The sequence below is a fragment of the Choloepus didactylus genome, chromosome 25 (genome assembly GCF_015220235.1).
Source record: "Choloepus didactylus isolate mChoDid1 chromosome 25, mChoDid1.pri, whole genome shotgun sequence".
NCBI classification, from domain to species: domain Eukaryota; kingdom Metazoa; phylum Chordata; class Mammalia; order Pilosa; family Megalonychidae; genus Choloepus; species Choloepus didactylus.
Window position 1 is genome coordinate 2,326,555 of NC_051331.1, and position 20,154 is coordinate 2,346,708.

Sequence of the window (20,154 nt, forward strand, 5' to 3'; positions counted from 1 at the left end):
CTGGGGGACAGGCGGGGGGGCAGCCCTGTTGGGGGGAGAGGACCATGTACGTGGAGCCATCAGGAGGGCGCCTCGGAGTCCCCTTGGCGTGGCGGGAGTGGTGACCCCGAAGGGGACGACAGTCGCTCTCGGTTCTGTCCCTACAAGCTGGGGGAGCCTACGCCGGGGACAGAGGCTGTGGCGTCTGGCTTCACTCCTGCAGAGCCAGCCAGGGGCCCGGGAACCCGCGGGGCGGCCTCCGGGCTCGCTGCTCCCCCAGGCTCCCAGCTGGGGCCCAGGGGCGTCCCTGGAAACTTCAGAACAGCAGGCTCCCACCCCCACCTCAACTGCGGCCCCAATGAGCGGGTGCTGCTGGCCAAAGGCTCCGCCACGGCCTACACGATCGTGCAAATCGTGGTCCTGAAGGAGGAAAAACACAAGCAACTCCACCCCCCAAAAGCAGGGACCCGGATGGATAGGTGCACCCCGGTGTCCACCGCTGCATGCTCACGGGAGCCAGGAGGTGGAGGCCGCCCGTGTTTTCCAGAGGACGATGGAGACAGAATGTGTCCCTCCACATGACGGACTATCCCTCAGCCGTGGAAGGGAAGGACGCCGTGGCCCACGCTCCGGTGCGGACGGATCTGGAGTAACAGGCCAGGCAAGAGGCCACACTGTGTGATTCCACTTAGAGGAAACATCTAGAATATGCAAATTCACCAAGGCGGAAAGTAGGTGAGAGGTTCCCAGGGGCTGGGGGTGGGGAGGGGGGCTGTGGGTTCATGGGGTGCCGAGTTCCTGTTTGGGGTGATGGCTGGTGGGGACGGGCGCTGAGTCGTACATGTGAAAAGGGTTGTGACGGCGGCTGCGGGCTGGGGGTGTGCTCGCGCGGCCAGAGAGAAAACAAGCCCCCAGCCCCGCCTGGGGAGGTGGCCGCGGTGACTGGGCCTCGGTGGGTGCAATGGGTGCCGGTGGGTGACGGGGCCCACGGAGGCGCCGAGCCGGGGGGGACAGAGCCACCAGCATTGGGTGCCCTCGGGGACTGGGATGGAGCCGGCACCTGCTGGGGCCTCGGCTGCACCCACCTGTAAAGGGCCTGTGGCCTGGGAGGACGCGCCCAACTCACTGAGCGGCCGGGCGAGGGGACGGGGCCTCCTCCGGGGGCTGCACCTTGGGACGCTCGTCTGACGTGGGGGGACCAGAGGTGGGGGCTGCCACGAGACCCCCGATAATCCAGGCAGGAGCACAGTGGGGTGCCAGGGAAATGGCATGGTGGGGGACCCATGCCCTGACACCAGAGGAGCAGGACTGGGAGGGGGCGGCTGTGCAGTGTTGGCGGTCCCTGTGGGCAGGCACGGGGAGAGCAGAAACAAGGCTGTGGGCTGGGGGGCCACGTGTGTGGGGAGAAGAGGACAGGCCTGAGCTTGGGCAGAGAGAAGGCGGCTGTGGAGGTGATAGATGGAGACCACGGGGGCTGGGAACCTGTGGGGTTTACAAGGCAGAGGGAGCTGTACGAAGGTTCTGGAAGGACTTACAGTAACTCGGGGCAATTATGGCCCGTGCCAGGACCCTTACCTGGCAGATGGGGTGCCTGGAAGACCCCGGAGCCCCCTCCTGCCCCCTCACCCCCATTCTCAGAAGAACCCAGAACCCTCACCGTGGGTTGAGTCTATGGGACTCAGCTTCTGAAACCCAACACGTTTCTTTAGCCTCTGGAGCCTGACCACCTGTAATCTCACCACCGGGCTGCTCAAGCCTCAGGAAAACCAAACTCTCCACCACACAGACCCTGTGGTGTGGGGACAGAGACCTCCCTCCTGGCTGACACCACCTGGTAATCCACCATGAGTCCACCCATCCACCCATCCAACCACCTGCACACCCATCCACCCATCCACCCACTCATCCACCCATCCACCTACCCATCCAACCATTCACCCATCCATCCACCCACCACCCATCCATCCACTCACCCACCAACACACCCACCCATCCATCCACCCACACATCCACCCACCCATCATCCACCAACCCACCCACCCCCACCCCCACCTGTCCATCCATCCCTCCATCCATCCTCCCACCCATCCCTCCATCCACACATCCATGCATCCACACACCCATCCATCCATCCATCCATCCAACCATCCGCCCATCTACCCATCTATCTGTCCATCCATCCATCCATCCTCCCACCCATCCCTCCATCCACACACCCATGCATCCACATACCCATCCATCCATCCATCCATCCATCCAACCATCCGCCCATCCATCCACTCATCATCCATCCATCCATCCATCCACCCATCATCCATCAACCCACCCACACACCCATCCATCCAACCATCCACCCACTCATCCATCCACACATCTATCCATCCATCCATCCATCCACCCATCATCCATCAACCCACCCACACACCCATCCATCCAACCATCCACCCACTCATCCACCCATCCATCTACCCATCCACACCCACCCATCCATCCATCCACCCACTCACCCACACACCCACCCATCCAACCATCCACTCATCCACCTACCCACCCACACACCCATCCATCCCACCAATCCATCCACCCTCTACCCATCCATCCACTCACCTACCCATCCATCATCCATCCAACCATCCATCCACCTACCCACCTACCCATCCAACCACCTACCCACCAATTCATCGATCTACCCACCCACCATCCACCTATCCATTTACCTACCCACCCATCCACCCATCCATCTACCCATCCATCCACTCACCTACCCATCCATCATCCATCCATCCATCCACCTACTCACCCATCCAACCACCTACCCACCCACTCATCCACCCACCCACCTATCCATCCATCTACCCACGCAACCATCAACCCATCCACCCATCCATCCATCCATCCACTCACCTACCCATCCATCATCCATCCAACCATCCATCCACCTACCCATCCATCCAACCACCTACCCACCCACACATCCACCCACCCATCCATCCACCTACCCACCCATCCATCCATCAACCCACCCATCCATCCTCCCACCCATCCATCCACCCATCCATCCTTCCATCCATCCACCCATCCAAACCTCCAATTCCTTCCTGGACACTGCTTCACTTTGGTCCCCAGTGCCATGTCTGTTTCTGGCTAAAGGGGCAATGTTGGCAAATGCCAGCGTCCATATCAGCTGTCTGTAGCGTCCCTGATCTACCAAAGGAGAAACCTTTTCAGGCCCAGGAAGTCAGGTTGGCTGGCCCTTGCCCGTTCTCGGGAAACCCCAAGAAGCCAGTGCCTCAGGCTTGGCACACTTACTCTGTCAGTGCCCGCGCCCCCAGGCGCACCCAGTGTCCTGGTGACATGGGGGCGGGGCTGACGGAGGCACTGCCCCCCATGAGTCGGGAAGCCCCCCGGCGGGTCCGGCTCCCCCACGGGGCTGGTGCCGACTCACCCTCTGACGATGCCGCTGGCCAGGTAGTTGACCTGGATGAACTTCCCGAAGCGGCTGGAGTTGTTGTTGTGGGCCGTCTTGGCATTGCCGAAAGCCTGCAGGGAAGCACAGGGGTTGGTTAGATGGAGGATGGCATTTCTGGGGGCCTCAGCCTGCGGCTGCAGGCGTTTTCCAGGGCACGAGAGCTGCCACGAGTCACGAGTGTGCAGGGCCGAGGCTCGTTCCGACAAATCTAGCTTGTCCCCGTGTTGTGTGAGATTCTGCGCTCTCACGTCTTTGGACGTAAAAATAACAGCCCCAGAATTCTTTTCCAAGTATGGCTGTTTGTCTGATAGAGTGGACGCTGGCCTGGGGACCGAGGCTGCGAGCCGAGAATGGCTTTATGTGTGAAAGTGGTTGGGGGAAAAAAAAAATCCAAATTAGGGTACTTTGGGACACATGAGAATTCTATTTAAGCGTCTGCGTCCACTGATGAAGTTTTACTGGTACAGCCAGGCCGAGTGTCGCTGTACCATCCAGGGCCGCTTTCAGGCAGAGCCAAGCCCTTGGCTCAGAGGCCCCCTGGCCCCGGACCCGAGGGTATCAGTCGTCTGGCCCTTTCCAGCAGAAACTGACCACCCTGGAGTGATACGGACTCGGTGAGGGTGCGGATGTGCCGATGGGGAGCCCTGTTGAGGGCTCCTGCAGCTCAGTGGAAAGAAAAAGAGGTTCCCAGGCCAGTTACGGAACACCGAGGAGACACGGATGTAAATTTTCCAAGTGCACAGCGCAGTGGCTTTTAGCACGTGCATGGTGTGGGGCAGCCACCGGCTCTGTCCCCTTCCAGAACGTTCTCCTCACCCCGTGCCCACCAGTGGTCCCTCCCTATTCCCTCCCCAGCCCCTGGCGACCCCCGGCCCGCCTGTGCGTCTGTGGATCTGCCTGTGTGGACGTTTCGTGTAAACGGGACCCGACAGTAGACGGCCCGTGTCCTCCTTTCACGCAGCGTCACGTGGCCGCGGTTATCTGAAGCGTCTGCGTGGATCGGGGAGTCACTCATTTTCCACACAGCACCTCCCACCTTTGACTGAGGAGTGGAAGAGGTGCCGAGTGTGCAGCTGGGGTGACTGACCGTGGGCCACCCCCGGATGAACTGAGAACAGGCCCCCTGCCCCCACCAGCCCCCCACACCCAGAGGGTTTTAACAGAACAGGGGCAGGTGCGAGGAGCCCCAGGAGAGCATGAGAGGATGGGGGTGTGGGGGTTCTGTTTCATGCTCAGGAGGCCTCCAGGCGAGGGGCTGATGTAGCATGGGGAGGTGGGCCGGCAGACGGGGGCTGGGGGGAAGGTCTCCCCTGAGCCACACCGAGAGGGAAGTTTGCTGCGGCAAGGTTCTGGGTTGGCGACGCTCGATCTTCACACTGGAGTCCTGCACTGGGACTGGGAGAGGAATGGGCTGCAGGGGACGGGGGGGGTAGGGGGAGGAGGGGAGAGGGCAAGGCCTCTGCAAGGTCAGGGGTGTGGGCCGGGGGTGGTGGCCTGGCTCCCCCGGCATTGGGGACGGGCCGATGTGTGGCCGCTGGCGGGAGCCAGGTTTCCCCGACGGCCTGGAGCCCCAGGCGGACAGACCCCGATCCATCGTGTGGGCCTGATGTGCGGACTCTGAAGGGAAATGTCCAGTAAGAAAGCGTGAGTGGGAGACAGGCCTGGGACCCTCCTGGGCGGTGGGCATTCCCGCCTCCAGCCGAGCTGGCAGCCAAGACTGAGGGTGTCCACCTGGAGGTCGCCCCGGCACGCCCGAGGGACGGGTTTCCAGGTCCCGAGCTGTTTGACGCCCCCTGGCTCCGTCAGTGCCAGGGGCTTGAATCGAGGGGTCCGGGGCGCCGTGAAGCTGAGGGGGGCGTGACGTGAGCCTGGTGTGGAGGCCCCGAGCCCTGACTGTCAGGGTCTGGCCAGGGGGCCGTTCAGGGCAGGGGTCCTCTACACCAGCCACATGGAGGCCAAATTGGCAGGACGAGGCGCCCCCCCCGAGTCGGGTGGCAACTGTGGAACCCACTCCCTCCTTCGCTTCCCGGGGGCCTCTGTGGACCCTCCACCAGCCGACGTTGGGAGATGTTTCCGGAAGGTTTGCTCGGACACAGGCTCACTGCCGGGTGGGAAACATGGTCTAGACGTGTTGGCCGTTCGACCGGCTGGGATGGCCGTGCTCCCTGATGGTCCCAGGGAACCCCGGGCGGCTCCCCAGTCCCGCGGCCGGGGCGCTCCCTGCCGTGGGGCCGTCCTGGGCACTGGAGGGAGCTGGGCGGTGCCCCCTCCCCATCCCGGTCGGGACAACCCACAAACGTCTCCAGACACGGCCGAGTGTCCCCTAGGGAGGTGGGACCGTCCCTGATTAAGACGAGCCACTACAGACGGAGATAAGAAGGGTCGTGGGCTGGGCGTGTCCAGGGCCTGCCAGAGCTGCCACCACCGTGTGCTGCACTGTAAAGGCTCTGACGAGTCCTGACGCACAGGGAAATGTTTCTCTTGGCTTACACCCTGGTTCTCCCAAAGTTCAGCTACGCGGCCATTTCTCTGTTTTTTGTTTTGGGTGAAGCCTGTTAACCCTCGAGACACCCGCTTTTGGGTCCTCGATTAGCTGGACCCTCACGAGACCCCGCAGGGTTGGTCCCCATCGTCCGAGGGTGGTGGCTTTGTGCCCAGGCCGCTGAACTTGAACACCCTTCGGCCTTCACTTGAGAGGTTCCGGAAGCGGCTCTCAAATACACTCCCACGAGCAAGCTGGGGTGTCGCCCGGGGGCTGGGGGTGGCTCGGTGGGCCGGGCCCTGGAACAGCCTTGGCACTGGCTTGTAAACTCACGCAGACCCGCCTGGCGATTTCCATGGGGCCCCTGGGACGGGGCGTCCTGTTGGAGGGACAGCACAGGAGTGTGGGGAGGACAAGGCCCCGGGAGACGGCCCTGCGCCCCGAGTTCTGGGACTCCCGGAGCGGAGCCGAGGCTGCTCCCGGCCCGTGACCTGAAGTGTCTGGAATGCAGCCTTGCACACTGCGGCTTTTCAGAGCTGAGCTAAAAATATCTGGTCGGGGCGAGACACGTCCGAGGGGGGGACGCTGGCCTGGCCGTCCGCTCCGCCGTCTCTGCCCGCCAGGCCCGCAGGGGCTTGAGGTGCAGGGTGACTGAGAGACTGGGGGCCGTGGGGGGCCGGGCTGGAGGGAAGGGAGGATGGGGGACCCGGGGCAGGGAAAGGCCACAGGCTGATACCACCGCCCCCCACCCCCAGGCCAGGAACCCGAGGGGTCTCACAAATACTACATGGAGAGGCTCCTTCGTTCATGGAAAAAAAAATAAACATTTTTCTTTTATAATGCAAAACATATTTTTCTAATATAAATTGCACATATTAAGGAAAATATATATAACGTCACCAAGTTTACAAATAAGAAGGAAAAAAAAAGCAGCCCTGGAAAAGATCACTCTGTCATCCAACCCCACCAAAGCCATAATTTCTGGGGACGATTAATTAAGAAGTGCCCCCCGCCCTCAGACGGTGGGAGTGGGCCTGGGCCTGCGGGGTTGCCGGAAGCCGGACGACGTGTGGCCGCCTTCGAGCTGGCCAGTCTTCCAGGTTCGTTTTTGGATTTAAAAGGGGCTCTGAGGTCAGAAACCTCCACAGTTGAATGGCCAACCTGGCCAACAATCTTTTATTAAGTTTATATTTTTATCGTGGTGACAGATGGACGATGTAGCATTTCCCACTTGAACCATTTTTTAGGTGAACAATTTGGTGGTTCTGAGCTACCATCTCCGCTATCCTTTACCCTAACTCTCCCCTCGCCCCAATCGGAAACCCTGCACCCAGGAAGTAGTAACTCCCTGCCCTGCTTCCCCAGCCTCGAAACCTCTGATTTGTCTCTATGAATTTGCTTATTCTAGTTCTTTCCTGTGAGGTCATATGGTTTTTGTCCCTTTGCGGTTGGCGTCTTTCTCTCAACACAAGGACTTCGAGGTTCACCCATGTTGTGTGCACTGACACTTCCTTCCTTTTCACGGCTGCGTAATATTCCACGGCAGGGATGAACCGAGCTCTGCTTCTCCATCATCTGTCGAGGGTAACTTGGTTGCTTCTGCTGTTTGCCCAGAGTGACACGAGCTTATCTTTTCCAAGAGGAACACGCCACACGAGCCATGCTTCTCCCTTCACCGACACTTTCCATCCAAACACGACTGCCTTCCTGGGTAGGAACACCCGCCATCTTGGCGTCTGAGGAAGGACGCTGACGGTAACGACGGCACTGAAGGAGCGACCTCCCGGGACGGCAGCTGACGCAGCCCTGGGTTTGGACCCAGCGTCCCGGCCCCTGACTGCGAGCCGGGCCCAGCAGCCCCCACGCAGCAGCTCCCGTGCCCACCGCCTGTTCCTGGAGCCCCTGCCTGGAGCAGGCCCGTCCCGTCCGAGGCCATGCACGGAGGGAGCTGGCGGGATACAGTGCCGAGGTCCGAGCCCCTGCTCTGAAGTCACCCTGGGCGCCCTGGGTTCTGGAAGGACACCCCCTGAGGCCTGTGACGGTGGCGCTGAAATGCAGACTGCAGTTTGCTCTTGGAGTGTGAATCTCCCAAGCCCCGTGAACGAGCTCACAAAGGAAAGGTGCCAAGTGGTGAGTCCGGGCAAGGTGGGTCTCTCACTGGGGAAAAGGCTCCCAGCCACCCCACCGCGGCCCCGTTTAAGTCTGGGACATGAAGGCCTTTGTCCTTCCAGCAAGGCTGAGGCGGCCTGAGCTGGGGCAACCCCACTGCGCCCCACCTTGACCCTGAGGGACCTGCAGCCGTGGATTTTGGGAGGAAACAGAGATCTAGATTTCAAGTTCCAAATGCTGATTTTTTGCTTGACAGGTAACATACAAGTAACACACAGGAAGACGAAACGGGCGTTCCAGGCCACAGTGAAGTGCGCAGGCCACGGGTTAACCGAGTCACTCCCCGTCCGTATGGGGAACCACCCCGTGACCCAGGAACCCGTCTAGGTGTGTGCCCCAAAGAATCGGGAACAGGGACCTGGAGGACAATTGCACCCCCACACCTGTCACAGTGGCTTTCACAAGAGGCAAAAGGTGGGTGCGGCCCCAGGGCCCGTCGACAGATGCCGAGAAAGGGAGGGTGGCCTGTGCGTCCGGCACGGAAAGGAGGCGGCGCTGACCAGGGGACGGAGGGGACGGAGCCTGGGGCACGACGCCGGGGATGGAAGCCAGAAGGTGTGACTCTGCTTACGTGAAACACCCAGAGCTGACAAATCCAGATATAAAGGCGATCGGCGGTTACGGGGGGCGGGAGAGGACAGAACGGGGAGTTACTGCTTAACAAGTAAAGAATTGCTATTTGGGTGATGGAAAAGTTCTGGAAATACAGGCGGCAGCTGCTTATCATTGCGAATGTACACTTAAAAATGGTTAAAGTGAGAAATTTCAAGTTACATATATTTTACCACAATAATAATTTTAAAACGTATTTAAAAAAGCAAATAAAAGAAGGACATTAGCGTGTATCAGACGATGAAGGGGCTTGAACCGAGTGCAGCCCCCTTCCGGCTGGTGGGAGCCCCTGCTCCAGCCGTGAGCAGACGAGGCCCCCATGGGCCAGTAACCAGGGGTTGGGGCTCCGTCTTCTCCGCCTCCCGTTCCTGGCACAAGTTCCAGCCTGGGACAGTGCCCCCTGCCCCGCGTGCGTCGTGCCCGCTGTGGTGACGTGACGGTGAGACCCTGGCGGCTGGCACTGGCAGGAGGGGCCTGCGGGGGTCCCTGCTCTGTGGCCATGAGGGGTCCGCCTGGAGCCGGGGGCACTGACAAGCAGGGGCTCGCCCAGAGGGACACAGAGGTGGACGGGCTCTCCAGGGTGTCCACTGGGCAAACGGCCCTGGGATGTGCAGCTGGGGCTGCAGTTTTCCTATGTGGACGTGCCAGGAAAAACTGGAAAGGGAAGCCGGGCTCGCTCGGCCTCAGCAGGGGATTCCGGCACGTTCCGGAGGTCCGGGGGAGGGCTTGGTTCCCCAGGCTGTGCTCGCCAGCCGGGGAGACCCTGCCTTACCGGCTTGTCTGAGGGTTAAATAGCATTGTCTGTGCAAACTTGGGCCCGGCAAACTTCTGTAAAGGGATAGAGTGGGCGTAGTTTTGGCCCTGTGGGCTCAGATGGTGCCCGTCGCGACGACTCAACTCTCCCGTTGTAACAAACGTGGCCCTGGACGATCCGGAAATGAAGGGCTGTGGCCGAGAGGATGAAACCTCCTAGTGGTTGGCGGCAGGCCGGGCCTTTTACCAACCCCAGGGGCTGGCACGTCACAGCCAGACCCCGTCTCTCTTCGGCTAAGAATGATCTTCACATTTTTTAAATGGCCAGGAAAAAAAAAAATCACAAGAAGAGTACATTTTGTGGCCTGTGCAGTCTGTGATAGTGCTCCACGGGCCCACGGCCGCCTCGGGTTGTGTCGTCCGTGGCGGCTCTCAGGCTGTGACGTGGAGTCGTGGTGACGCTGACCGCCTCGGGCGTGGGTCCTGGAGGACTCTTGGGTCCTTTACGGGGAAAGTGTGCGGCCCGGGGTCTTGTGGCGTGGGCCACCCTCTCTCTCCCTTCTGCCGAGGCAAGGGCCGGCTCCATGCGGTGGGCACAGGAGGGCGGTGAGTCGGGCCAGGCCGTGTGGCGTCCCACGGCAGTGGCACGGAGAAGCAAGGAAGGGAAATACTTCCGGAAGCAGGGACGGGCAGGCAGCGTCACATGCCCAGGCAGGGGGATCACGTCAGGGGAGCCGACCGCAGGGGCTGGAAAGGCGGCGGTGAGGGAGGAAGCCAACAGAGGCCGCTTTCCACAAAGGTGTGGGACACGGGACACCCCGCCAGCCGCCAGCCTGCCCGGGGAGCAGCTGCAGGCTCAGACGTGAGGCAGGAAGTGGGGGGCCAGCCTCACTGCTCCCCGTTTCTGAGATGAGGAAGTGGAGGCGCTCCGGGGCCCCGGCCGAAACCCAGCCCCCGAGCTCTCCCAGCGGCTGGTGAACCTGCGGCAGGCCCGGGCGGGGGGCTGGGGGACGGCCCCCTCCACGGTCCTGTTCTAGAAGCACCTTCACTCTGTCAGCCACGGACGTGGAGAGAAGCAGGAAAGCGCTGAAAACGCAGCGGATGCCCCTGGGGCCGGGACGACCCCTTTGAAAAGCACAGATTCACTGTAGAGGGTGGGTGGGGTGGCGTGGGGAGTGCTCTTTAAAAAGAAAAAAGACCCAAGTACAAAACAAATTCTATTATCTTACATTTCACTAAAATTTTGGTTTGGATTATAACGAAACTACGTGCTAGACTTCAGAAAGTGAAAGAGCCACAGGCAAAAGAATGGAGGTGAACCCCTACCTCACACCATACATGAAAATCAGCTCAAAGGGGATCAATGCCCGAAACATGAGAGCTGAGATCTCAAAACTGTTAGAAGGAAACAGGGGAAAATCTTCAGGACCTTGCGTTAGGCGACAGATTCTTAGATATGACACAAGTATGAGCAATAAGGGGAAAAAAAATAGATAAATGAGACTTCATCAAAATTAAAAACATTGGTACACTGATTTGGGCATAATTGAGAACGTAAGAAGAAAACCTTCAGAATGAGAGAAGATATTTGGAAATCATATATGTGATAAGGGTTTAATGTCCAGAATATATAAAGAACTCCTATAACTCAACAACAAAATGACAAGGAACCCAATCTAAAAATGGGCAAAGGACTTGAAGAAGAAGAAAGATCAATTCAAGATCGACTGGTGACCTGGTTCAATCAGTTTATGGTTTGGCGTCTTATTTCCTTGTCTATTTTCTGTCCGCTCAACCAGCCTCATGCTGTGTGTTTGTATCTGTCTCTTTTCGCATTTCCTATGGTTGGCTTTATACAAACGGCTGCTGTGTTGTTTGCTGCACAGGTATTCACAGCTATTATATCTTTGTTGTAAACAGAGGCTTTGCCATTATACAGAGTATCTCTTAGAAACAGGAAGCGATGGTCCAGGCAAAGGAGAACGAAGCTTTAGAAACTACCGATGAGGAGGGCCGGCCTGGGACATACAAGACAAAAGACTTTAAAAAATTGTCTTAAATAAGCTCAAAGAACAAAGAAAAACATGGACACTGAACTAAAGGAAATCAGGGAAATGACAGATGAACACAAAGAGAATATCAAAAGAGAGATGGAAAGTATGAGAATGAACCAAACAGAGCTGAAGACCAGAGTAACAGAAATTAAACATTCCCTAGAGGGGTTCAATAGCAGATTGGAGACGGGAGAAGAAAGATCAGTGAACTTGAACTTAAGACAATTAAAATCACCCAGGCTGGGGAGCAGAAGGAAGAAAGAATGAAGAAAAGTGAGCAGAGCCCGAGGAACCTGTGGGACATCATCACACACCAATAATATGCATCATGGGAGCCCCAGAAGGAGAAGAAAGAGAGAAAGAGGCAAGGAATATAATTGCCAAAAACTTTCCAAACTCAAAGAAAGACATGACTATGTACATCCAAGATGCTCAACGAACTCCAAACAGGATAAACCCAAATAGACCCACACCACGCTGTGTTATAATCAAACCATCGAATGACAAGGATAAAGAGAGAATTCTGAAAACCACAAGAGACAAGCGACACGTCACGTACAAGGGCCTCCGTTAGACTGAGTGCTGATTTCTCATCAGAAACCAAGGGGGCAAGAAGGAAGTGGGATGGCATACCTAAAGTGCCAAAAGGAAAAACCTGCCAACCAAGAATTCAATACCCGGCAAAACTGTCTTTAGAAAATGAGGGGGATACTATGATGTTCCCAGATAAACAAAAGCTAAAGGGGTTCATCAGCACTAGATTGTCCCTACAAGAGATGCTGGAGAGAGTTCTGTAGGTTGTAAGGGAAGGACAACAGACAACAGATCGAAGCTGAAATAAAGATCTCCAGTGAGGGTAACAACGTGGATAAATATAAATGCCAAGACTATTGTATTTTTGTTTTTTGTAACTCAATTTTCCACTTCCTACAGGATTGAAAAGGCAAATGCATAAAATACAATGAGAAATCAGTGGTTTTGGACACATAACGTATAAACAAGTGATTTGTGACAAGAACTAGATAAAGGTGGGGGGACAGAGGAATATAGCAACATGGCTTTTGTTTGCTACTGAAGTTAAATTGGTACCAAAGCAAATGTGATTTTTACAGGTTTAGGATGCTAAGCCCCCCCCCCCCCCCAGTAACTACAAAGAAAATAATGGAGAATCTGCAAGCTCAGAGACAGAAGTCCGAGTCCAGGTTGCCGGGGGGGAGGGGGCCACGGGGAATGGGGAGTTAATGCATAATGGGTGTAGGGTTTCTGTTTGTGGAGAAGGGAAAGTTCTAGTAATGGGTGGTGGTGAGGGCCCTGCAATATTGTGGAAGTGATTCATACCCCTGAAGGGTGTGCTCGGGAGGGGCTGGGATGGGGAAGTTCATGTTGCATAAAAGCTCTCACAATAAAAAATTTATAAAAAAGTGCGACTGACGAGATAATGACCATTAAATGCAATACGTGACCCTGGACAGGATCGAGTAACAGAAAAGGCTCAAAAGGAAATTATTGGGACATATGAAAAAATTGGAATATGACTGTCAGCTTTAGATCCATGTTAAATTCCTTGAACTTGATAACTGCACTTAAGATGGTTACAAAAGTGAATATCCTTGTTCTTAGGAAATGTATAGCAAAATACTTAAGTGCTCCAAGGAGGAATATACAACCTACACTCAAATGTTCACGAAACAAATTGATAGATGGACGGGTATATTCAGGGACAGATACAATGATGCAATAGATGGATAGAGAGATAGTTGATAGATATAGATAAAATGGATGGATGTATGGATGGATGGGTGGGTGGGTGGGTGGATGGATGGATGGATGGGTACACAGATGGATATATGGATAGATCAATGGATAGATGGATGGATGGATGGATGGGTGGATGGATACACAGATGGACAGATGGACAGATCAATGGATGGATAGATAGACGATGGATGGATGGATGGATGGATGGGTGCATGGATGGAGCGATGGATGGATACACAGATGGACAGATGGATGGGTGGATGGATGGATGGATACACAGATGGACAGATACATCAATGGATGGATAGACAATGGATAGATGGATGGATGGATGAATGGGTGGGTGTATACACAGATGGACAGATGGATAGATCAATGGATAGATGGATGAATAGATGGATGGATGGATGGATGGATGAGTAGATGGATGGATGGATACACAGATAGATAGATGATGGATAGATGGATGGATGGATGGATGGATGGGTAGATGGATGGATGGATGGGTGGGTGGATGGATGGATAAATGGATGGGTGGGTGGATACCAAGATGGACAGATGGATAGATCAATGGATAGATAGATGAATGGACAGATGGATGAATAGATAGATAGATGAATAGACAGATGGACAGTTAGATAGAATGATACAGCAAATATGGCAAAAGGTTAAAATTGGTGGATCTGGGCATCGGGGGGGTATGTACGTGGGGTATGTTGGAATTCTCCGTATGGGGTTTGTATTATTTCTGCAACTGTCCTGTAGGTTTGAGAGTATTTCAAAATAAAAAGTTTTATAATTAAAAAGAGAAAGAAAGCCTCTTGGTTATCATGTGCACTCTCCCTCCTCTGATGGGAGAGGCTGGTTCCTTCCGCTCTCCCCTCACCCCGTTCGCTCTGGCTTCCCTCTGCCTGAGAGCCTCCCCTTATTTTGGGTTATGTTTTCTTGCCAGCGGGTGTAGTGTCACAGGAGAATCGTGCAGAAAGCAGCGAGCTCCCACAGAATGCCCCGCACTCAGTTTCCCCGTTAGGACCTTTTGCCTTGCTGCGGCGCGGCACTCCCGTTTCTAGACACACCTGTGGCCTCCTCTATTTCTGGCTTTCGGAACCACTTTGTTTTAGGCGCGTCTGGCGGACACGGCCTGCAGCTGGGTTTTGCTCTCTGAGTCAAACAGAAAATGCTCCTCTTTCAGAAGGCGGATCACGCCCACTTAAACGTCCTGGCCCAGCGGCCTCGTCCTCTCTCCTTCCTCTTCCCCAGCAGCCGACCTCTGTCCCCGGCCCTGTGTGTGTGTGTGATGGGGGGGGGGTCTCCGAGCAAGGGGGCACTTCTCCAGGCGGCTTGTGATGCCTCCTGGAATCCTGCACCCTTCGTGAGATTTTTGGGATCCGGGAGAGAGCCCTGCCTGAGTGGGTGGGAAGAGGCCAGCCCGAGGCCGAGCCGGAGGGCAGGTTAACTGGACGCTGATTCTGGAAAGTTCCACTCCCCGTGATCAGTCTCATCTCGGGGTGACTTATGCCTCTCCAACCAATTTCCTAGCTGAATGGACTTGCATACTGCTCACAGGAATACTCCTGGCTTCCGGAATGTTCTGGGCGGCGGAATCGAGCTTCTGCAGGTGTAAGGAAGGGCGAGCTCCTGGGGCGGGGAGGAGACCACCCTGGGCCTGCCTTCCCCACCTGGGTGGGCACACGCATCACCCCGCACTCCCCGCTCACCGCGCTGGGGAAGGAGAGTCGGGGTCACCAAGACTGCAGCCTGCGCCAGCCCCCGTGTCCGTCCCGTGGGGGAGAAAAGGGTGAGGATCCTAGCAGGGCCGTGCACACACACTCCTGGCTCCATCCCAGATCCACAGCGTTTCTGGAAGGCTCCGGAGCCTAAATTCTTAGACACAAGCCCCAGGGAACCGGCCTGACTCCTGGAAGGGGAGGCATGCTGCTCCCTGCTCTGGGGTTTGTTACAAGGATGACGACAAACGCAGCAGCAGGAGGTCTATTTATGTCCCCTCACACTCTCTTGAACGTCTGGAGCAGTTGTCGACTTGCCGAGGCAGGGAAGGGACAAGGGGCTTCCTTCTGGGTCTCCGGGGCTTCGTCTGGCCGCTTTCCCGACATGTGGACCCAAAAGGCTGGAGACGCTGCCACTCCAGGGTCACATCTACAGCTGGACCCTCCCCACTTCTACCCCAAGCCGAGGGTGGGTCAAGCGGCCCCGAGGAAGGTGCCGGAACCGGCAGGGAAGCCGCCTTTGTGGAGGGCGGCCTCGTGGCACCCAGTCCTCAGGGCCCCAAGAAGCGAGGGCCTGAGGGCACACTGGGCACAGGGGGACGCCGGGCTGGGCCGACCACGGGGCGGGGGGCTGGCAGGTCCCGAGCCCCTCCCTGAGCTGCCCGAGAGGGGGCCGCTGTGGGAAACGCTTCAGGGGAGAAGCAACAGGACATGGCAGCAGCGAGCGAGCGGCCTGGGGAGGAAAGCACCCAAGACTGCTCACCCTAGCAAAATGGGGAAGTGGGACGGGGCGGGGGCAGGGCTTGCAACTAGGTCCCTCCACGGCGATTCTGGGTTAAGCCACTGTGACCCGTCCAGGGCCTACTGTCAGAGGGCTCGCCACGTTATCAGGAGGCTGTCAGGGCAGGGGGCTGCGGGCCAAACCCGGACTGTGGCCAGGTTTTAAAATAAATGTTCAATTTTAGAAGAGTTCTGGGTTTACGGGAAAGTTGCAAGAATCTCAAGGAGAGTTCCGGTATACCCGCTACGGAGCTCTGCCTACTGTGACTATTACAAAAACACCACGGCTGATGAACCAACGATGAAGTGTCACTATTACCTAAAGCCACACTTCACTCGTGTTTCCTCGCTTTTTCTCCAGTGTCCTTTTGCTCTCCCGGGATTCCACCAGGGGTGTGTGTTGTTTTGTCACAGCTCCCAAGGCTCCTGTGGGCTGTGAGGGATTCTCACGCTCGCCTCACGTGTGGGGACGTTGACGGTTTTGAAGACTGGGGTGCGTGGCCCTCCTGGTTACCCCATTTGTCCTTTTAAAGATGTCGGTTGCTTGGTCTATTTACTGATTTGCACACTCTTCAGCTGCAATCGGAATTCCAGTTTCTCTTTGTCCCTCGTGGAATCCGGAGGTGGTTTGCTTTCCCACAGCGGGGCCTGTGACCAAGCTTTTCCGGAGGCTTTAGGGTTCTCAGCCATCTTTGAAAGGGTCTGGAGTCGGGGTCCGATTCAGGTGTAGCATCACAAGACTGATGGGCCTGCAGTCGGGAACTGGGGATGTCGCTGAGTTCCGGCCCCAAACCAGCCGAGTGTCCCTGTGGATGCAGCTCTGGTTCATCAGCGGATGGGATCCCTGCCATTGCCGGGCCAGTCCTCTGGGATCTGGTCTTTCTGGAAGCCCCAGGGGCACCGGGTTCGGGGACACGCGCGCCACCCCCACTCCGAGCCAGCGAGATGGAAGGCTGTGGAAGGACCCCCCACGCTGGCTGTGCCCAAAGGGACGTGGGCAGTTCCCACAGGTCATCTCAGTCCGGAAGGCCCCCTTCGCCTTTTAGAAAAGAGCTACGGTAAAATGCACGCAGGACTGGCTACTTGAAGCATTTTAAAGTGTGCAACTCGCTGGTGTTTAATAATTCACAGTGTTGTGCAGCCACAACCTCCATCCAGTTCCAGAATATTCTCACCGCCTCTGAAGGAGACCCCGTCCTGTTGGCCGTCATCCCCGTCCCTAGGCCAGCACGGATCTGCTCCCCGTCCCCACGGATTCACTGTTCCGGACCTTCCGTGTGAGTGGAATCGGACAGCCCCGTGTCTTCGAGGTTCAGCCACGTTGTGGCGGGTATCGGATGCCGTTCCTTTCCGTGGCCGAGGAGTACCCCACGGCAACCTCTTTTTCGGGTGAAATGACCCCCGCTTTGGCTTCCCGGCCCAGGCCAGCTCTTGGGGGCTCTCGTGGGGTCCCCTCTGTGGCTCGTGAATGGGCCAGGGCTGCCCTGGGCTGTCCGCATGGCACTGTCCCTGAGCGGGAGACCCCTCCACGGCCCCCCTGCTCTGCTCATGCATGGCTGACACCCACAGCTGACGAGCCGGAACCGCCTGCTTCAGATGCCCCCGAGAACCCGAGGGCACTGGGCGGTGGCAGTCTGGCTGTGCAGCGTTTTCAGATCCCTCCCAGACCCCGCGTGGCCATGGGGCAGGAGGTGGCTGGACGATGCCGGCAAAGGGCATCCCAGACTGAGAGCGCAGCACGTACCCAGGCTGGGGGCTGGAGAGGCCGGGATGCAGAGCAGGGGGGGCCGGGAACCTGCTGGGGGTGACAATTAATGTCCAGACCGTGCCCAGAACCACCTCCTGGGGAGAGCCACCGGCTTCAACTAAGTTGAAAATCTGAAAGTCAGCAGCTCTGGCCATCCCTGTGTGGTTGGGAAGGGCAAGCTGGGATCCGGAAACTTCTCTTCACAGCACAGACTGCCACCCTTTTCTCCCGTATAGGGTGACGATGCCACCTCATGTTTCTGGGAGCCCGCTCTGTGGAAGGTTCTAGGTGCCTGTCTGCTGCCTGTCACCCAGGAGAGAAGGACCAGCAGCTGCGAGCCCGGGGACAGAGGGCTGTGGCTTGGGCACGGACCCTCCTCGCTGCCCCTCGCCTCCCCTAAGGAGGGGCCGTGTCCAGTGGGCCTGTCCCCAGGAATCGCTTGGAAAACAAACTGGCCCCAGGGCTCCGCGGCCCGTCGACGCCCCCAAACACAGGAACTATGCAGTGTGGCAGAAACTACGGACAGACGGAAGGACGCCGCCCCTCCCCAGCCCTGACACAGCCCTGGTGCAGCAGAATGCCCGGAACATTCCGAAAGGGCGGGAGGCGCAGCAACGGCGTCCCGGCCCCAGCTTTTAATCAACTCTTCCTCCAGAATCCAAGGCGGGCCTTTAGCTGCTCAAAATACACCCTGTAATTTTACTCTTAGATGCAATGATCCCAAAATACAACTTCCCTGTTGGCCGAAATAGCCACAAACCATCTTAAAGCGCCGGGGCTCCGTGTTTTCATGTCGCAGGCCGGCAGGTGGCTGCGGGAAGACGGAGAGCCCGGTGGGGCCACACCTGCCGCCTCTGCTTGGCTGCCCCTCCCCGGGTCCCCCACAGCCTTTCGTCAGGGCCTCGCGCCCCACGGAGACCCTCCCGTTCGTCTGCACCCGCGTCTGCTCTGGCCGGCCCCCACTTTCCAGCTGGGCACAGTCCCGTGTCGTCACGCTCTCCTTCTGCTCCCCAGGCTCCCCGTGGCCTCTGACGTCACGGAGGTCAGCAGTGCTGGGCCGGGGGTGCCTGAGCCGGCTGGGGCATCGGAGGGGCTAGGGAAGCAGCAGTTCCTTCTGGCTCTACTGCCCTCCCCTGGCCACGAGTTCCCCTGAGTCCCTGTCCTGGGGGCCCTGCACCCGGCAGCTGAGGGTGGACACCCCCCGGCGGTGCGTGACAGGGAGGGGGCACTGCACGGTTCCCTCCATCTGCAGCCACAGCCCAAGGGCACCGGCTGCGAAGCCACTTCCCAGCCATTCGGGGCACGCAGAGGGCACGCGAGAACGGGAAAGCCTTGCATGGGGCCACGAGGGAAATGGGATGTGATGGGTTGCACTGTGGCCCCCCAAAAAATGCGCTCCAGTGCTGGCCCCAGGGACTCAGTCTGTGACTTCCTAGGATGTGCAGCTATCAGACAGGAAGCGAGTTAAGATGAGGTCACCCCGAGCCGCGGCTCTGAGACGACCAGTGTCCTCGCAAGGGGCGGAGAAGGGGACACCGTGGGGAGCAAGAGGCAGGGACTGGGGTGCAGCAGCCACACGCTGAGGCTCACCGGAAGCTGGGAGAGGGGCAGGGGACAGACCCTATCCCGGAGTTTTCCGAGGACGCCAGGCCCCTGGATCCATGAGGGAAGCAACGGCTGCTGACTTAAACCACCTGGTCTGTGGCGTTTCGCTTCGGTAGCTCCGGGAAGCCAGGACCCACCCCGGGCCCTGCGGAGCCTCGGGGATTTTTATAGCCAAGAGCTCCTGAAACTGTGTGCGGATCTGCCGGTGGGTGGGTGCGGGCTGACAAACCTGGGGGTCTACACGGAGCGTGGATGCAAATGCAGGATTCAAGAGGGTAAAACGGGTTCCCTGGAATGAGGACAGGGACTTGTTAGGTTTGGGAAGGGGGAGCCGAGCAGAAAACAAGAAGAATGTTCAGGCGATTATCTATGAACCTTTCGCCTTTATGGGGTTCTGTAACACGTCCCAGGCACGTGCACACAAATATCAGGCAAACCCTTCCTGCTGAGGGCCGGGTAGCAGACATTTTCAGCTTTGCAGGCTGCAGCGTCTCTCCCACAATCACCCAACTCGGCCCTCGCGGCACAAAAGCAGCCGGAGGTTTAGACTGAGGGGCGTGGCCGTGTGCCAATAAAGCTTTATTGACAAAATCAGGCGGTGGGCCAGACTCGATGCGGGGCTGCAGGGCTGGGTTTGTGCCCAAGAAGCTAAACCTCCAGTTAAGAGAAAAGACACTAAGAAACAATAAACAAAGTTTTATGTGAAAAGAAAAAAGCAGGAAAAAAGAAAAGAAAATCACCAGGAGACAGGAAAGCAGTCATGGATGTGTGACGCGTTTGCCAGGGTGGCGTGCGGACAGCAGACTGTCAGGGAGACTCGGACGCTGGGGACGCCGGGCTCGCCGGGCTCGCCAACAGGGAAGGCCACGGCGACTCCGGGGAGATGCTCAGAGCGGAAGTGTCCGACCACGGCCACACCTGGCGTCGGGTCCAAGAAAGCCCCGGAACGTAAAGCGGGGGGGCCGCTGGGGGAAACAGCCTGGTGAAAGCCGGGGCCCGGGCAGATACTTGGATGCAAG

General features: G+C 57.5%; 1 protein-coding gene across 9 annotated transcripts in view; it reads right to left on the reverse strand.

The window, feature by feature from the left end:
* Positions 1-20,154, reverse strand: part of MYO9B (myosin IXB) — a 63,800-nt gene that overhangs the window by 36,271 nt on the left and 7,375 nt on the right. For all 9 annotated transcript variants that reach the window (XM_037818618.1, XM_037818617.1, XM_037818616.1 and 6 more), the window contains exon 2: positions 3,425-3,519. In XM_037818618.1, coding sequence (XP_037674546.1) covers positions 3,425-3,519 — 95 coding nt within the window. The remainder of the gene's footprint in view (positions 1-3,424; positions 3,520-20,154) is intronic.